Source organism: Peromyscus eremicus, chromosome 15 (genome assembly GCF_949786415.1).
Source record: "Peromyscus eremicus chromosome 15, PerEre_H2_v1, whole genome shotgun sequence".
Classification (NCBI taxonomy): Eukaryota; Metazoa; Chordata; class Mammalia; order Rodentia; family Cricetidae; genus Peromyscus; species Peromyscus eremicus.
In genome coordinates, this window is record NC_081431.1 from 35,874,900 (window position 1) to 35,895,481 (window position 20,582).

The window sequence follows — 20,582 nt, forward strand, 5'->3', positions numbered from 1 at the left end:
AGAAGATGTCGGGTTCAGGCTCTGTATACCCCAATACTAGGAGTTTTCACTAGGGTCACCCTCATAGATTCTACGGAGTTTCCATTGCACTAGGTTTCCACATTGGCCCCCAAATGCCCCCCATTCAAGTTGTCTCTTTCAGTGCTCTCTCCCTCTACCCCATCCCTCCTGTTTCTATCCCTCATGCCCCCAGTCCACCTGCAAATAAATTCTATTTCCCCTTCCCAGGGAGATCCATGAGTCCCCGCCGTGGGCTCTCCTTGTTATTTAGCCTCTCTGGGACTGTGGATTGTAGCATGACTCTCCTATAACTAACTGCTAGTATCCACTTATGAGTGAATACACACCATGTTTGTCTTTCAGGGACTGGGCTACCTCACTCAGGATGATTTTTTCTAGTTCCATCCATTTGTCTGCAAATTTCATGATGTCTTTTTTTTAAACAGCTGAGTAATTATGTAAATATATCACATTATCCATTCTTTGTTTGAGGGACATCTAGGTTGTTTCCAGTTTCTGGCTATTACGAGTAAAGCTGCTATGAACATAGTTGAGCAAAGATGCTTTGGTAGAACATAGCATCCTTTGAGTATATGCCCATGAGTGGTATAGCTTGGTCTTGAGGTAGATTGAGTCCCAGTTTTCTGAGGAAACTCCACATTGGTTTTCAAAGTGGTTGTACAAGTTTGCACTTCCACCAGCAATGGAGGAGTGTTCCCTTTGCTTCACATCCTCACCAGTATGAGCTATCAGTTGTATTTTTGATGTTAGCCATTCTGACAGGTGTCAGATGGAATCTCAAAGTCATTTTGATTTGCATTTCCCTGATGACTAAGGATGTTGAGCAATTCCTTAAGTGTCTTTCAGCCATTTGAGATTCTTCTGCTGAGAATTCTCTATTTAAATCTATACCCCATTATAAGAATTGGATTATTTGGTTTGTTGATATCTAGGATTTTTATTTCTTTATTATATATTTTTGATATTAGCCCTCTGTCAGATGTGGAGTTGGTGAAAATCTTTTTCCATTCTATAGGCTGCCATTTTGCTCTAACGTCGGTGTCCTTTGCCCTACAGAAGCTTTTGAGTTTCATGTGGTCTCATTTATTAATTGGTCTTCGTGACTGAGCTATTGCTGTTCTGTTCAGGAAGTAGTCTCCTGTCTCAATGCATTCCAACTCTTGCTTTTTACATGGAAGAATCTGACATAGAAAGTGTTAACTAGCTCACTCCTCTCATCCATATCAAGGTACAATACACCAGGAGAATGGCATGCATAGGCTTTTCTGGACACTTTCCAATCCACAGGTACCTATGGCTTCCCAGATGCTCTAGTTACATACTAGTAACTCAGATCTTATTGTTGCCCTGGCTTTTAGAAAAGGGACTGTAGAAAGAGCAACAATGACAGAAAGTGGTTCATTGGGTGAAGCCCCAGACAAAACTGTGGGCATATATTGAAAGACTGAAAGTCCTTACTTAATGTAAGTACTTACTGTCAACCCTGTCTGTAGTTGGACAGACAGACTGACAGAAGCAGGGCTACAAAGACACTGGGAAGAGTCTGAAGAGTATTTTGTACTGAAACTTTTTTCTTAAAGATTTATTTATTATATATGTATGCCTGCAGGCCAGAAAAGGGCACCAGATCTCATTACAAATGGTTGTGAGCCACCATGTGGTTGCTGGGAATTGAACTCAGGACCTCTGGAAGAGCAGCCAGTGCTCTTAACCTCTGAGCCATCTCTCCAGCCCGTACTGAAACTTTTAAAGATGGGAAAATAATAATAATTTGTTACAAAGGAAATAAACTGTCCTCGAAAGTGACTAGATACAGTTTTTTTTTAATCTTTTCTGAAAAAAAAATGTCTTCTTGGATTCACACCAGGCTTTCCCCATTAGCTGACTCCTCACTAGAACAGGAGGGAATGAGAAAGATATGTATCTATATCTAAGTGTATTTATGTGTGTATGTATGTTTGTATGCATGGAGAGAGAGAGAGAGAGAGAGAGAGAGAGAGAGAGAGAGAGAGAGAGAGAGAGAGAGAGAGAGGAGAGAGAGAGAGAGAGAGAGAGAGAGAGAGAGAGGCATACCAAGATCACTGACTATTCATTTTTTATACCTCTGGGATTTTTTACTTTGAGATAATTTAATTACACTTCTTCCTTCCCTTTCCTCCCTCCAAATACTCCTGTATACTCTTCACTAATCTTTTTCAAATGGATGGCTTCTTTTCTCACTAATTGTTATTGCATCACTAACACACACACATACACACACATACACACACACACACACACACACACACACACACACACACACACACTCTGAATAGAACCTGATCAGTCCCTATAACACTACCTGTAGATGTTTTCAGGGCTGACTGTTTGGCACTGGGCAACAAATTGATGTGCTTTTTGCTCTTCCCTGGGGAATGTCACCTTTCCCATCCCCAGTATCCCTCCATTGCCTAGAGTTCTTTGTGTAGAGTTGATGCCTCATGGGATTTTTTCTATCCCATTTGGCATGTTCTTATTGTTCAGCTCACATTTGAGCAGTCATGCTGGTGAGACTTTATGAGTATAGCTTCTGGTATTACCAGTAGATACAATCTCATAGCAAATTCCCTGTTCCTCTGGCTCTTACAATCTTTTCAGTCTTTCTTCTGCAATGTTCTATAAGGGTTAGGGGTGAAATAGTGGGCATACAACTCTGTATTTTGGTTGGTTGTGGTTTTCTGTAGTGGTCTCCATTTGTTGCAAAGGAAGTTTCCTTGATGATGGGTGAAGACTGCACTTACCTGTTTATATATTGTTGTTAGGGATTATGCTGGTTTGGTAAATTAATGGTAGTAGATTCTCTTCTTCAATACTTCTTAGATCTTACATGCATGTTTCTTTAGTCTACCTATCCTTCCCTTTCTTGACCAAACAAACCTACCTCAAAGCACTCCTTTCCTTATATACTTCATGTCTCCTTGTAGCTCCCTCTTAGGACTGTTAGTTTGAGTAAGTTTGAATAAGAATGGCACCATAGGCTTATATATTTGAATGCTTATATACTAGAGAGTGGAACTTTTTTATAGGAGTTGAAGAATTCGGAGTTGTGGCCTTGTTGGAGGAAATGTGTCACTAGGGGTGGGCTTTGAGGTTTCAAACACCCACACAAGGTCTAGTCAGTCTGTCCGTCTGTCTGTCTGTCTGTCTCTCTCTCTCTCTCTCTCTCTCTCTCTCTCTCTCTCTCTCGACCAGAATGTGAAGGTCTCAGATACTGCTCTAATGCCTGTCTGTATGCTGCCAGGCTCCCTACCATGATGATAATGGACTCAGCTTCTGAAACTGTAAGACAGCCCCCAATTAAATGATTCTTTTTGTAAGAGTTGCCTTGGTCATGGTCTCTTCACAGCAATAGAACAGTGAGCAAGACAAGGCTCCTGTAAATTAGTATTCTGGCATTATTATCATACTTATATTTGTCTTCCAAGCTGTGGGACCTGATGTAACAAACAAACAAACAAACAAACACACATATACATAATGCTTAATATTAAAATATTATATATATTTGATGCTTAATAAATAATTGTTCAATGAATGTGGAAATGGACATACAGGTAGATGATGCAAAAATGGTAAAGACCAGAGGTTCCTACTAAATGTTTCCATGTTTTAGGTTTCGATAATCCTTGCCTCTCTGTGTGATTTCTAGTTCTTCAAACATATACCAATGGGAAGAGATATTAGGAGTCTGAGTAACTGTAATAATTGTGTGCATTTAGATTTAAATTGCATGAGACATCTCAGGTTTTGGGAAGTAATCCAAGTGTGTTCTATATGAGAAATTCCATCAGATGTAGCAAAGTGGGCCAGAAACATAACAAAACAGATTAAGTACCATTGAACTTAAAAATTAGAAATGCTGTGGGTGAGCTAGTGAGAAAGGATGAAGAAGTAACTATAAGTCTGAAGAGCTCAGGCCCAGGGAGAGGGTGTTCCTGCACCTACCAGCTGGGGACCTAAACTATTAGCAGCAAAGTATCCAAAGACAGAAGCACAGAGTCGGGCATGACACTGGATAAACAGTTCATACACATCCTGACAGAGGCTCCACTTTACCTGGGAGTATTTTATAAGTGACACTTTCATTTGTTTCTTACTCAGAGAAGAAACATGCCAAAGCCAATACATCTAAGTGGATGATACTGCTGATTCTATTTCTTGTCTGGGACAGGACATCTGGAGGTCTGATATTACACAGCACAGAGTAACTATGATCAGCTGTGAACTGGTCACAGCTGAAGTCTGCCCGCTCTCCTTTTAGGGTATTGGCTTGAGAAGTTAGGCCTGCAGTTTGTTAAAATCAAAACTAGTGTGGAGTTTGAAACTGCTGATATTCTTTGGGGTGGGGTGAGGTGGAAGACTGTGTCTCTTAAAGTGACCTAGATCTTCCCTTCTCCACCTTTAAAATGCATGGGGATAGCTTGGAGAACTTTAGGTTCTTATTGAGTCAATCTGGGATATATCTTTGGCTTTATTACTAACAAGCTCCCAGATTCTAATTGTAATACTGCTGTTCTAGGTACCACACTGTGGGCAGTCAAGACCTAGAGTATTCTGAAGAAAGAGTCTAATTTATGTAATTCAGTTTGGAAACTGAGCATGTATCATGCAAAAAACTTAACCAATTGATACTTTGGGCTACTTATCTGTAATAGAAACAATGTGGTTTCCTTCCTCGTTGACATTTCCTAGGTCAATGGCAAATACACAAGTGAGGAATTAGTTCCTTTCTCTGCTCCTTTGCAGGACTACAGGCACCTCTATACAGCAATATGGGCATTAGCATCAGGTCATCACAATACACTGGTCAGTGTGATGACACCAAGTAAATCAGTAGAATTTCTAATAGTAGCTCAGCTATAAAATAAATATTCACACATCCACTGAACAAAAACCTATTGACACCTACTATGAACCAGACTGGGTACTGAAGATATCATGGTAAATAAGGCCTAGGTAGGAATAAACAGGCATAACAGAAGCGAGTATAATAATAAACAAATAGAAAAAAAAGCAAGATAATTACAGAGCATGTGCTCTGTGAAGGCAGCAAGGACACTGGTTCTTAAGGTGACAGAGGGCTCTCTTGGTGATAAAAATTCTTCCTAGATAGGAAGGAAGAGATGGATCCAGGTAAAAGAAGAGCATTGTAAGCAGGAAGAATGGTTTCCAAGTCCCTGTGGCAGGGATGATCTTATGCTGTACATGTAATTCTAATCCAGAGCAGACCGAGTGCATTTAAAAACATGACTGCGGTGGTGAATGGTATCCAAGAAAACGGAGTCGTGTAATACAGGCCTTGCAGGCTAACATGAAGCATTTGGACTTTAATGAATTTAAATATTTTTGTTTTGTAGCCAGAAACAAATGAAATGCTCTACACAGGGAATGATACAATGTGATTTATTCATTTTTATGGAAATTTCCTCTAATTAGTACTTGCTGACTGGGCATGAAAGGGTACAGAAAAGTGGAACGTCATCTAGCTGGAAAGTAAGAGAGTGGCGTTGTACAAGAACAGCTTTGGGGTTACAGAGATGCTGAGGTACTGGGACAAGCTCCAGGAATACCTGCAAGGAGGAACTCGCAGGGCTTGCTGATGAATTGTGTGAGACCAGATGGGGTTGGGGAAAGTATAAGATTGAGAGAGTGTAACCAATGATGTCTCGTGTGTTTCAAGTTGGAGCACCAAAGTAGATGGTGATGTCATTCATTGTGCTGAGGATGTCTGAGGGGGAGTACGTGCACAAATGTGGAAACCAAGAACTAAGGATTAAGAGTCTATACCATATACAAAGACCACATGTCTAGTTCTTCACCCCTCAATACCTTTTAATGTTAATGTTATTATTCCTGAGGGACTTCCCTCTGTAGACACCACATGCCCTCGATTGGCAAAGACATGACAGTTCTCTTGGACCCAGAAACCATACTCTTATTTTTCTCTAAGGGAACATAAATATGACTTTTGAAAAGCCTTCAGTGGTGATAGAAAAATGGGGTAGACTCGTGTGTGCCTCCAGCAACATCAATCAAACGTGCAGCCAAGTTTTGATTACAAGCTCTTTATTTCTGGCAGGGATGTAAGGAGGAGAAAAGGCACAGCTGGGTTTTCAACAGTAGGTGGGTACCACAAGCTCTGGAAATTGGGAAGAGGCACCTTTCAACTTGGAAATTGTGGCGATTTGTCTGGAGAAGTTAGAAAGAAAATAAATACAAACCTTAGCCTAACCCCAGCTCCTCATGATGTCATTTACAAAGTAAAGGATAGAGAGCGAGATCATCCGGCTAGCAACCCTTGCCAAAAAGCTGGGTTCTCAGCCGAGACCAGACGGGAGGGTTGCAGGCTTCTTAGGTGGATGATCTTACTCTCTTTTTCCAGAATCTATGGCTTACTTTTACTAGCATGGGAAGGAGAAGAAATTGTAGGCATTTGCCAACCTCCTTGTGTATAAAAAAGGCAGATTTTTAAAATATAGAGTTCAGGTTCAGACATCTAGTTCAATGATAGAGTAATTGCTTAACATACAGAAGGCTCCAGGTTTGATCCAAAGCACTGTAGGAACAAAGGAACAGAAGCAAAGAGGGAAAGCAGAGAGAGAAGGAAGATGCTGTCTTAGGCCAGGAGATTTGGTTCAGTAGGCTGGATAATCTAGGTTTTCAAAAGAACTCTTACTTGATTGTGATAAGTTGCTCTATAAATTTCATCTGAAACCCATTTGTCCAATGGTCGAGGTGTTGTATTCTATCTTGAAAACTTCAGAATCTACTCTGGCTTTAGTGGGTAACTTCCTTACTATGTGATATTGTGAAAGTCATCTACTTGGTCACTAGTATTAGTTTCATATAAAAGGCAACACCTTTACCTTCTTTAACCCATGGAATGAAGAAAATACAGAGTGGATAGATTTGAGAAGAATATGTTATGCAAAAGGAAGTGGAATGAGCTTTCAAAGAAGCCTTGTACTCTGTCTTGGGAAGCATCTGTCTGTACAGTTTAGTTCAATGTCTACTGCCATCATTCCTTGAAATGCAAATCCATTCATACCATGACTTCAAAGAGTTTCTTGGTTCCTGGTTTACACATATTGTCTGAAGGAAGTGGGCCATTAGGAATAAAGCTAATTTTTTTTTTCAGGAATAATACTATAAGAGTGAGAGGTCAGTCTGAGACATCCCCAAATCAGGAGATAAGTGGGAGATCCAGATCATGCTACAGATGTGCCTCAGTCTTGAGAATTGCAGTAATAGTACTGTAGACTGAGTGGCTCAAATAACTGGCATTCATGCCTCCCTGTTCTTGATGACAGCATTGGTAGATGTCTTCTCTGAAAACATGTTTCCCAGTGTGCAAATGCTCTCCTTTCTGCTGTGTCCTCATAGAAAAGAGTGTAGACAAGGCAGGCAAGCTTTTGTGCCCCTTTATCTAAAGGCACTAGTCCCATCACGAGGGTGCCATCTTATGACTTAATTACCCCTCCAATACTTTCCCTCCTAACACAATCACACTGAGGATTAAAATTTTACTTCAAACTGGGGAGTCGGAGAAGGAACAATCATTTTGTCCACAATAGTAACTGAATAAAATAGAGTAGGTGGAATGTTTTAAGCTTCAGTCTCCCTCAGAAAGGCCTTAGAAAGAAGCCAAGTTTCACGGAACTAGAACTAATCCAAGGCATTCTTATTTTCTGATATAATCATGGTGTCTTTGGAATGTAACAAATGGCCAGAAGAGTCCCATGGCACACAAGCTCCTTACCATGACTGTGAAGACTCAGGCCATTAACTGTGAGTCCACACAAAAGCACGGTCGGCAGATCGAAGCACCCCCACACTACTGGGTACAGGAAAACCTGTTCAATGCTCTGAAAGCAGTCTGAAGGTGGGGCCTAAACATTATCATCTGATGTACAGGTACAGGACCTGAAAAACAAACAAACAAAACCAAACCCAGGAGATGGTTGTTGTAATGGTTCACTTCTGTGGTCTACTTAGTTGGATTAAGAAACACATAAGGCTATGAACCAATGGCTGAGGAGCCCCCATGGAACTGGATCAGGCCCTCTGGATAAGTGAGACAGTCGATTAGCTTGAACTGTTTGGGAGGCCCCCAGGCAGTGGGACCGGGACCTGTCCTTAGTGCATGAGTTGGCTTTTTGGAGCCTGGGACCTATGCTGGGACACTTTGCTCAGCCTGGGTGAAGGGAGACTGGGACTGGACCTACCAGGCCGAGGTGAATCCCCAGGGGAGTCCTTGCCCTGGAGGAGGTGGGAATGGGGGATGGATTGAGGGGAAGGAGGGCGGGGGGGGGGGCAGGAGGAAGGAGGACAGGGGAACCCATAGCTGATATGTAAAATTAAATTAATTATAAAATTTAAAAAAAATAAAAAATTAAAAAAACTTTGTCATAATCAAGAAAATAATAAAACTTTATAAACTTTGAAAAATGCTGAAACCACCTGTCAACTTAGGAATAAATATACCTCAAAGATACAAATGAAAAAAAAAAAAGAAACACATAAGGCATTCATGAGGCACAGCTTTGCATATATCTATGCAAATCTTCAGAGAAGTTTAACTGAGGAAAGGGCTAAGGGAAAGACACTCCTTGAATGTGAATGGCACCATCCCAAGGGATGGAGGCTGGGACTGAAGAGAAAGAGGAAAAGAAAAAGCCGGCAGCATTCCATTCCTTTACTTACTGATCTTTGGCAATGTATGTGCCATGGACAGTGTTGGTCCCATGTCCACACCTTCCCTGCCATGACAGACTATATTCCTTTGAAATGAGAGTCAGACTCTTTCTCTTTTAGGTTTCTCTTTGTCAGATGCTTGGTCACAGCAATGAGAAAAGGAACGAATACAGCCATGTAAAATCATCTGCTTTCCAAAGGAAAAGAAACACATGGAAGGAGAATTCACAAGGCCAGGAGAAGCGTAGGAAAGGACTGTTAGGAAAGGACCCCAGTTGCCTAGGAAGCGAGGATGCTCCCAGCCTCCGCTCAGGCATGCCCAGTTCAGGGACCTCACTCTCGACTGTTGCTCCTATATGTCAGCCCCCATCTCTTATTGCTGCTGATTTGCAGTACAGGTTCTGTCACAGTGTGTGGGTGCAACCCCAAACACCCCAACTCACACTTCCCAATCTAAGTTGAATCCGTCTGCTCTCACCTCTGAGGTTATTAAACTGGCAAGGAAACACATGAACTCTGCATTCTTGAATGATTCCTCACTCTGGGCAAGGGAAGGGGAGACTGTTTCCATGGCCGAAGTATTTCAACCAATTCAGAGAAAAATACCACATGAAGTAAAAGTATTATCATCCTGGCCAAGCAAGGGTTTTCCTTTGCAACCATGCTGACAGGCAAGGATTATACAGCTTTGCCTCCCTCCTGGTGTCAGTGATGTTGCTGGCTCTCTCCATTTGGGAAATGTCAGTTCACCAGAGCTATGGAAAGGGTCTCAACTGTGGAAGGGAGGGGAGAAATCCACTGGGGGATTTAAAATCTACAGAGCAAAGGAAGAGTAAAATACTGAACTTAAGGCAAATTTCAAAGGAGCCTCATTACAGTAAAATGAAAAGCAAACACTTTGCTAGAAAACAATTTTGGAAGCCATTTTTAAGTAGCATGTTTGTGGGGAAGAATCCGTGGACTAAATAATGCATAGCATGCTCTTTCATTTGCATAGAGTTCCACAAGGAACACAGCTAACCTGTGCTAGTGAGATCCTTGTGCAGCATGCACCCTTCTAAGGAGATAGCATTAAAATACATTATTCAAATTGTTTGAAAGCAAGTGCATCCTTTGATGTAAGATCCTGGGACAGAAGCTTGACATCACCGTGTGTTCCTTTATCTATAAAGTGGGCATAAAAGCAGAATTTTATTCTGAGAGTTAAGATGAGTTGGTTGATTTGTTTGTTATATGTCTTGCAATGTCGCTGCTGTTGTTCATTGCAACTCAGTGATTTAAAAATCAAGTATTTATTTAGTTCCAAATATAGGCTAAATATTGCTTCCTAAAAACTGAAAACAAGAAAACGACATAGCTGCTGCCTTCTGTAAGTTTCCAACTCAGTGGGGAAAACTGATTTTTGCATATACCAGGGTGATCCATGTTTCTCTGATAGAAAGTGGAAGAATATTGCAAGCACACAGAAGGCACTTTATGATTGTTGGTTAAAAGCATACATGAAATGGTGCACATATTTTAATATTAAAGTGACATCATGCCATTAGAAAATGTCATTTTAATGTTCTGGGCATGTAGCACAAGCCTGTAACCCCAGGCAGTTGGGAAGTGTTGGTAAGATGACCCAGGAGTTCAGGGTCACCCTCAGATGCTCAGAGGCCAGCTTGGATTACACGAGACCCTGTCTCAAAACATACTCATCACACACACACACACACACACACACACACACACACACACACACACTCATAAAAGAAAGAAAGCTGATGGTAATTTAAAGCCACCATCTACACAGTGGAGAGAGCCAGGGGCCAAAGGATTATTTCTATTTTGAATTACAAGCTTATCTGTAACCACGAGTTTTGTGAATCAGAAGTGGGTATGCTGAACCAGGCAAGCTGGAAAGCACCTTCTGATTGTAGTGAGTCAGAGGGGAGTGGAATGGAATCTGCAGTAACAAGAACTCTGGGGCTTTGATTCCTGTCCATCTCAAGCACAGGCTCTGGTCAGGGGCCATGTCTGGGCATGAGATGGAGGGGTAGTTCTTCCAGGACTGTATTGAGTCATATCTGCTCATGGATTTGATGAAAGGTATGAACCCATTCCAAGAAAAAATGAACTTGTAAACAAACAAAGCAGCTGTAGTGATCTCAGGGAAGAGACTGTCCTCTGAAGGTCAGGTGAATCTCTGTTTTAGAACAGTGAATCGCTGAACTCTGTTTCCTCAAGGAAGCAATGAGTACCAACAAATTCAGCAAACATATCACTACAGAACAGGTGATCTTCAAGTTATATCTGATTCATCCCCAGAGTGTATGACAACTCTGCTGTACTCTGAAGTAGATGGCATCTCTCACGGTGCTTAGACATGAGACTTTGCCCATAAATAATCTAGTTGCTATGCTATTTATCAACTCTCTTAGGAGTAGTAAGTCAAACATACAAGACCTCCTACCACTGTTAATCTATAAACACCACTAGTTTTAATTTAATAACCCACAACGGGACATTTGGCTAAATAGAACCAATTGTCCTGCCCTTTTTATTTCGTGTATGTGTATGTGTCTGTGTGTATTGTCTCGTACATATGACATGGCATGTGTGGGGGTCAGTTCTCTCCTTCCACCATGTAGGTTCCAGGTATTCAAGTCAGGCTTGGTACCTTTACCCCCTGAGCTATGCTGTCACTGGCCTCCTTTGCTAATTTTTATCATATGTTTCTGAGGATCCCGTCTTCTCTGACGGCCTGTTCGGTTCCGTGTCTCATTAGTAAGTTCCTGAAGACACAATGCCTGGATGATGGAACCTGGGAACAAAGGAGCTGCATCCCCGTGGTGTGTGAGCCTCCTTCTCCTGTGTTTGAAGGCATGTATGAATGTACCGACGGCTTCAAGCTGGACAGCCAATGTGTGCTCAACTGTAACCAGGAAACGGAAAGGGTAAGGCAGACCTCGGGAACTTCATTGGGATGAGACTATGTGCTCTCAGCTGCATGATCATGGCCATGACATGAATGCTGGGAAGAAGTAAACAGAAAGAAATCTAGCAGGCAGGTCCTTACGCAGCTGGCTTCTAATGAGAGGCACTGAGATTATTCCATAGGGAGTTAATGTTTTAGAGCATTCCCTTTCAAATTCAATTTTCTTTGAGATGAGGAGAAGAAACTAGTGAGTAGGGTACTGGGTACCGGGGTACATTTCAAGCTCGTCTCAGATCCTGATTTGGCAATGCAGTTAGCTCTCATGAGTGCATTGACCTAATGAGTAGGAATGCAGGAGTTGTGATTTCTTTTATAGCTGAACGAAGTCCCAAACAAAAACACAAGTTGTTCAGCAAAGCTTATTAAAGTGTTGTTGGACTATTACCCTCCCCAGGATTCTGGCACAAGTCTGAACTGAAAACCACAGTGTTATCATGGTTGTATGACTAAACGCAGTTTTGTTTTAGACACTTTTCAAGTATCACAGACACATACATGAGACAGGAAGTTGAGTAGACTTTGGAGGCAAAGATCAATGGCCTTCACTGCTCCCTTGGCATGACTTTAACATAGTGTCCAGTACTTCAAGGTAATAGTGCAGAACAGATGTGAGAAGAATAGGCCACAAAATGAGGTCTGAAGACATCAGATATGCCTGTGTGAACTGGCTAGTTAAGAAAGCATGGAGTTTGCCTGAAAAAGGCAGAGTTATTGATAGATATGTATTTCTCCCCTTGGGGTTTATAGGTATTAATTTTCTCTGTGTTCCATCCAGGTAGAGTATACATTGATTAATGGTAGTGGGGGCCGTGGTGAACTAAGAGTTATACCAGGCAGCAGACATGTGGAGAAAGGGAACAGACTTCAAACAGGATTAAAACAGTGATAATATGTACATTTCAGTAGAGAGGCAAAAACATACCTTTAGGAAAATTATTAATTACTTTCACTACATAAAACCCACCTTGAAAAAATTCAGTATTTGCCACAAGCAACACTGGTGTGATAATGTGCACGAATCAGGGTAAAACAACACCATCTGTGGAAATTTTCTCAAAATAGCACAGAATATACGGCTCTGGTCAGTACTTTATTATATTCTCATTGCTATAGGAAAATACAATGGTGATAAGTTTTATGAATGGAGAAATTGTTCATGATTCCTTCACATGGAAACAGCAAGAAATTGTCTTGGGTTGTCACTGGGATTTTGCTCATCCTTCCTTTAGTCCTTCCTCCATCCTTCTTTTTCTTCTCTTCTTCCTTCTCCGCCTTCTTTTGCCATTTGAACTCTGCATATTGTTTTAATCATTGTTTAGCCCAAGTTCCAGCAGTTAAAGGGTATTGTCAGTAATCAAACCACTTTGCCCGCTTCTTACAATGAAATTAACAAAATAACAATAGCGGTGTTCTTTATCTTTGAAATTCTAGACTCCTATTGTCTGCACTAAAGAGGGTCTATGGAGCCAGGAATTCAAGTTGTGTGAAAACCTACAAGGGGAATGCCCGCCACCCCCTTCAGAGCTGAATTCTGTGGAGTACAAGTGTGGACAGGGACATGGGATTGGTAAGCATGGGGCACCTACTCATGGTACCTCCTTTGCTTTGAGACCCAGAGTGCATGTGTTTGTGGCTGGATTTATAGCTCTAAAAGGAATGAACAGCTGCATCCCACCCCATGGTACTGGGCTCCTACACTACCTCTGTTGTTGTGGGAAGGGTTATTTGAGATGGTACTCACTCCTGTTGTTCTTCAGTCTTTCTCTACAGAGGACTGGGTTCCAGAGCCTGTGGGCAAGCATTATTCAAGTAATTGCAGTTAAAGTTGTTTATGACCAGAGCTGACTTAGAGTAAGGTTGACTCAACTTTGCCCAAATTGGCCCTATGCATCACAGAAAAGATTTATAATGTGAAACCTTATGAGATTGCATCTAAGTTCTGAATTACACAGGCTTGAACATTTTTTAGATGAGTCTAACCTATCTAATGTAAATGTGCATAATATGAATTAATTGGAAACCTCAGTCATTTCTGAATTGATCCTTCACTGTGTTCCAAGTATTATTGTACTATGATGTCTTGTGCTGATCATAGTACAAATAGACATAGATTATTAGTGATCTCAGACGTCTCTTCAATAGTGTTTCATGATCAGAGTCTCACCCTCAAAACTTCTGATTTCTACATAAAATATTATACATATATAGGCTCCTAAAAATGAAGATATTATTTGCCACCAGGCGGTGGTGGCGCATACCTTTAATCCCAGCACTCGGGAGGCAGAGGCAGGTGGATCTTTGTGAGTTCAAGGCCAGCCTGGTCTACAGAGTGAGTTCCAGGAAAGGCACAAAGCTACACAGAGAAACCCTGTCTCAAAAAACTAAAAAAAAAAAAAAAAAAAAAAAAGATATTATTTGCCTAAAGACACAGACATAGACAATGAGAAATGAAAAGAAAGCTAGAGACTACATAATTTGTAGGAAAGAGAACCCCAAGAACGAGTTTTATTTGACTAGGCTTTGAGGAGGCGCTTGGGTCTCCCACGTAAACAGAGCAAGATTTTCCTTCGAGAGACCAAAATCTCTGCTTCTTATTTTGGCCATTTCCTCCTTTACTCAAATAAGTTTCTTGGTTGTGCATATATTGACCTTCAGCATGCCAGCTAAGGTAATATAATAATATCTGGATTTCTTCAACCCCAGTTATTAAGGCTACAAGTTAACAGGTGCTATCAGTATGTTATTGGGAGATCAGAATGATACTAAATATACTTAAAAGGCATCTATGAATCAATATAGAGTTTGATTAGCTGGAGCCCTAATTTGGGGATGTGACAGTCTGCTAAACCAGAATTCATCATTTAATTGTTGAATGACTCAATGCTGTATCAATTCTTGAGGAGAGAATGTAATGGACCAGGCAGCAGAGGTGGCACATGGAGCAAGAGAGAGGGAGAGAGTTAGTTTGCCACAGTGGTTCTTGATCACCTTACATAACAGTGTCCCTACAGGTACGCAAGGGGTGGAAGGCAGCCTGCCTATAACTACCATGGTGTTATAGTTTCTAGTGTAGACTACTTAGTATAAACAAAACAAGCATTGAAAAAGAGTGTGATCTGGGAAGTCCATGTCTCTGCTATAAATTTCCATTCCTTCAGGTGCAGTGTGTTTCCCGTCATGTGTCGTCCCCCCTAGTGATCCTGTGATACTACCGGAGAATGTGACTGCTGACACTTTGGAGCACTGGATGGAACCTGTCAAAGTCCAGGTGAGGAAAGGGTCAGTTTTGTGTGTTGTAGATGCAAGGCTGCCAACCAAGACTCAACTGGCAGGACATCTCCTGGAGGAATTTTAGAGGCTCTCCAAATATTCTGCTATCAAACATCCCTGTGAATGATTCCCATGATCAAGGACAAACTATTAAATAAGAAAATGAGAAAAGTGGCTAGAAAAAAAAATTTAAGAGTGAAGATAGAAAGAAGGCTCAGAGACATTAGCAACAGGGAAGAAAATGAATAACGTAACAAGACAGGAAACGTTAGGATGAACCGAGGAAGCATGACTATAAAAGAAGGAAGAAGGAAGGCTACATAGTAAAGGTCCAAGTGAACTGCACACAGGGAGAAGGTGGATAGTTGACAGGGTGAGAACAGGTTTCATGTTCCCGTGCCCCCCTCTTTCTAAACCCTGAAATTCTTCCCCTGGGCCCTCTGCTCTTTGAACTCATCAGCAACATTGGTTATACCTCTGGCCTCTTCTCTGGGAACTCCATTTACTTTCTCTCCCACTCAAAGCTGGTCCTCCCTTGACATCACTGCTGTCCAGAAGGCTCGGCGGTCTCCATTTCTCTCACCGCTCACACCTTAGTGTCTGTGGGAGGGAGAGCTGTCCTCTTTTCTCCTCGGCCTCTTTCCTCCCTAGACCCTCCCACACTAGAGACTGATGCCAACAGAATAAAATAGTCACCATCTTCATGGCCACTATCCTCTGAGCCTGAGGTTGCACATTCCTCCTAGTTTTCAAGCACTCTAGCTCCCAGGGCACAGGTGCTCCAGATGACATCCCCATTAGAATGCTCATCCATTTCCGCACCTCTCATCCGATTCTTCTAAAACCCGTACACTCGGATCTATATCCTCTTTTCTCCAAGGATCATGTTCAACCTCCTGACTCTGTCTCTCATATACGTTTCTTAGATCACTGCCTTTTCAACTGTGGCCTCCTCTGGCCTCTCTTCCGAGGCCATAATGATCTGCATCTCAGGACCTTGGCCCAGGTAGTTCCTTCTGCCCACAGTGTTCACCTTCACATCTGCATTGTTTCCACCTCTACTTCTTTCCCAAGTAGACTCAAATGTTATGAAGGCCCTCTTTGGCTATTATGTCTGAAATTTTAGCTCATTTTTCTGGTATATTCCTTCTTTATTTTTTTTCTCCTTGGAAATTAATAGCAGACATTAAATATTTTACATATATATTTCTATAATTGGAATAAACTGAGAGATAATATCTTTTTTGTTCATTGTTATATTCTTAGGTTCTCAAAGGTGACTTTATAGGCTTAGGTGTCTAGGAAGTACTAAATGTTCAATTGCTATTTGTAAAATGAATAAAAGAAACCAAAAGAAAAATCAAGAGTTGAATGGAGAATATTTTGTTGTGAGTTGTAGTTTCTTAGAATGAGAGTGGAATGGGATATGGCTGCTTTATTAGACTGTTCAATCAAATCCTTGCAAGCTTCTTTCTAGAAATTCACTAAAACATGGATTCTGGATCTATACATTTTGTTCATAAATCATTCTTAACTTTCTTCTCTATCTCATTGGCTTGGGCCCTGATGTGGTATTTACTGTTAACTTTAATAGATTACCTGATGTAGTATTTACTGTTAGGTTTACTTCTAGATTGCTATTTGCTTTTGGCTTTATTTTGATGTGAAAGATGCTCGTTTGGAGTTCAGAAACATTGTATAATGCAGTGTGAGGAATGGTTTGGCTAATGGCAGAAGTTCTTTGGGAATGCCTGAGAGGTAGCAACTAACCTGTCTACCCAGCAATCTGATGTCACTGTCCTCTAGAAGAATCCAGGACACTATTACAGAGACAGACTCTTTGCAGAGCAGGGGACCATTTGCTCTGTCTTGTTGAAGCCTCCCTTTCTTCATCTGTGCTTTAGGTGGATCGTTGTTTATTTACAGTGGTCCAATCATTTTGTTCATATTTGTGTGCCCAATGCCCTGTTCAGTGCATGGTGCTCTTAAGCATCTTAACAATATTGGTTGTATGAGTAAAGAATTGTTAGAATAGCACTTTCTTCTTTGTAACAGGAGTGATAGCTTATATTTGAATAATACTTTGTCTCCAAACTCCTGTGTATGTCCACTGCTACACACACACACACACACACACACACACACACACACACAATTCAGATTATATATATCTATGTAACTACATATATGTAATTATATATGTAAATATGTTTCTATATATAATTTGAATCTCATCACAAATGAATAAGCTTAAAAAGACTTTATTATCTCTACTTTACATATACATAGGCATTGCTAGATAATCTGTCCAAAATTTCACAGTTGTCAAGAAGTGAAGTGAAGAAAATGTTTAAGCAATGATCTTTTTTATTTTATTTTGTTTTTTCAAGATAAGGTTTCTCTGTGTAACAGTCCTGGCTATCCTGGAACTCACTCTGTAGACCTGGCTTAAATACTTCTCTTGACTCCAAATTGTGTGACAGTATCTGTATTACCACACCCACAACAGTCTTTTTTCCCTCCAGCTGTCTGCTTAGGATAGTCTTCCTGTCAAACAGAAAATAAGCCATTCTTTTCAATCATGAAAAACACCAATCTCCACATTTCCTTCCCTTTTCATGAAATCTGAAGGAAAATCATTTAAAGAGAGATATTTCCCTTATAACACTACTTTTCTTTATGTGTGACAGAATTTCGTGTTTTGTTTTGCTTTTAAAGAACAGTGAAATATGCTTTCAGATGTCTATAGTTTATTTATCCTTCTCTAGAGGACCAATTGGTTTTTATTCTTGCAAATGATGGCTGAGATTTAGAACATTATACATTTTATTAAAGAAACAATTTCCTAGGATCTAGATTGCCTGGAGGTTTTGATGAAAATACCTCTAAGAAACAACTGACATAAAGAGAGAGGAAAGTGGTTTGTTCTCAGAGCCTCTGGGCATTCTCCTTTCAGGGTAAGAAAATACTACTTATCTTGCAGTGTTCTTATGAAGTTAAAAAATAATAACACATATGAAACACTCAGTACAGATTCCATCACATAAGTCTTAAGTTTAAGTGATATTTTTATGTATTTAATGTAAATTTTACCCTTTTAAAATCTCCTCCAGCTCTGTAAAAATTGTACCACTTAGCTCCATGGAATAAAAAACATTGTTTTATGGTTTGCTTGTGTGTGTATGTGTGTGTGTGTGTGTGTGTGTGTGTGTGTGTGTGTGTAGATAAATGTCTGGATCATTTGCTCTTTTTTTGTCCTTTACAAACTGCACTGAGAGAACCAGAGAATTAATGCCTCTTCCATATTTCCTGTTGTACCACCTTTGACTAAGGAAGCATTTTCTTAAAAGCTCTTGTGGTACAGAGAAGGACAGAGTGATAAAACACACACACACACACACACACACACACACACACACACACACACACACGTGCGTGCACATGCTATACTGTTTCAGCTTTACAAGAACATGTTTCCTGTAGGAGACAGCAGGTCAGAGTATAAAATTCCCAGGTGCACATTATGGGTCTTTGACGTGGTGACCAGGTGCACATTCTGGGTCTTTGACGTGGTGACCAGGTGTACATTCTGGGTCTTTGACGTGGTGACCAGGTACACATTCTGGGTCTTTGACATGGTGACCAGGTAGTGGGATATGACAATAATGAAAGACAGGGTGCTGTGTGCTGAGGCAGGGTTGGTTCATACCATAGTTCATGCCCTGAAGCCCAGAAATGGCTCTGTCTGCTGTCTGCTGACATCTTGCCTTCACTTCCTGAGAGTCCAGCATCTCTAAGCTGCTGAGAGTGTAGGACACACTTCTCCAGACAAGGGGAATGTTGCCATTTTCAAGTCTCCATGTTTTCTTCTCTTGATTTCTCTCCTTTTTTTTCATTTGTCATACTAACCCCAACATCACACTGAGTACAAAGGGTAGACCCCTCACCCTTCATCCAACTGTCATATCCTCTATGATCATAGAATGAGCAGAGTGGTGACAGGAAAGCAAAGAACCTGAGAAATAGAGGGCTCTACCAAGACCCTTCTCAAAGGTTTGTTTATTCTGAAACCCTGTTTAAGGGTGAGGCTAAGAGTTTATGGCTCTCTTCATCTGCTCTTTCATGAGAATAGTTTGTGATAGCTCGACTTTAAAATGAGGAAATCCATATTTTAACTTGGAAAGATGTGGTCTTTCAGAAACTCATTTTACAAGGAGATTTGTTTTTAACACAATGCAGCAGTTGTTTGCCTGGAACCGAGTTTCCCTAAATTGTATTTGAAAGTGATTTCTTTCAAAGAACGAGGCATCTACCATCACCTCTCACCCCCCTCCACCATTATTTTATCTCATAAATTCCGGCTTCACCAACTGATCAATGCTTTCCCCTCTATCTTTAAAGTATGATCATAATTATGAATCAGTCAGGTGCAAGCTCATGAGACTTCCCCAAGGGATCCATTTGGAAGAACCTGAAGACTATATGCGATCCCTGTCAGCTCCCCAGCTCAGTGAGGTCAAAGCCTTTCATTTTTATTTTGATATGCTTTCCCAAATTAATCCTGAAAGGACCGGTGGTTCTTTTAGGAAACAGAATAGTTTAAAGCAAACGAGAAAGAGGGGGAAATGAAGAGGTGAGAGAGCTCTGACCTCTCAGCACATTATCACACCCTCTCTTGTTACTGTCATTCACTCCTTGCTGTTTAATCTAACCCATAAGGATAGTCAATTCTGTTATTTTCGTTCCTTTTGCTATAACTAACTATACATAAAATCCTTTCATATGTGCAAATGTAAGATAAATTCATCATAGTAAGATTGACAATATTCACTGATCGTTAAATGCTAATTCAGTTTTTCAGAGTAGCTCAGACTGCCATACCTCCTTAATCTGTGTAAGTTGCTAAAAGTGGGTGGTATGTCTGTTGTACTCATCCTAGATGCCAAATCCTTGAGAAAAGGGGCTGGTCTCCCTGTTCTATTCTTTATGTTGACTTCCAGACAGGTGACACTTTATAAGCACTGGCCAGCTGCTAACTGCAATGCTGGGCCCACAGGCTTCTCCTGAATCTTCTGGTCTATGAAAGTCATCTATCCCACAAACACAGCCCTTACCTGTAAGGGCATGCTTGTCTTATAGGATGAGTAAAACTACTGGTCATTGATAAAAAGGCAATTGCAAGTGTTTTTCAATGCTATGCATACTTGGGACACAAGAGGGATGTGAATCAGGAGGGAAACAGTGAGTTGGACAGGTAAGTGAGAGCTCCTGGCAAGAAGTGAATTTGATTTTCTTACTTTCTGGAATATTTTTGGCAAATTAAAAATGTGCATGTTACATCCATGGATAATCTACACAGAATAATAAATAGAGAAGTTTCATTTCTTCTGCCCACCTTCGTTAAATCTTTTAAAATTTTGTTGCTTTCAGAGTACAAATCAATATAGACTCTTCATGTGCTCAGGCCCCTCCAATATAATTACCCTTTCTTTCTTTCTATTGGCAATACCTATTCTGAATTTACTACTTGTTATGTATTAACATTCATCACAATTCTTACTCTTAACTCTGATGCTGC

General features: G+C 40.7%; 1 protein-coding gene across 1 annotated transcript in view; it reads left to right on the forward strand.

Moving 5' to 3' along the window:
• The window catches only part of Pappa2 (pappalysin 2), a 244,382-nt gene that overhangs the window by 173,473 nt on the left and 50,327 nt on the right, over window positions 1-20,582 (forward strand). Inside the window, exons 17-19 of the mRNA XM_059280960.1 lie at window positions 11,525-11,693; window positions 13,166-13,301; window positions 14,893-15,002. Of these exons, the coding sequence (XP_059136943.1) occupies window positions 11,525-11,693; window positions 13,166-13,301; window positions 14,893-15,002 (415 nt within the window). The remainder of the gene's footprint in view (window positions 1-11,524; window positions 11,694-13,165; window positions 13,302-14,892; window positions 15,003-20,582) is intronic.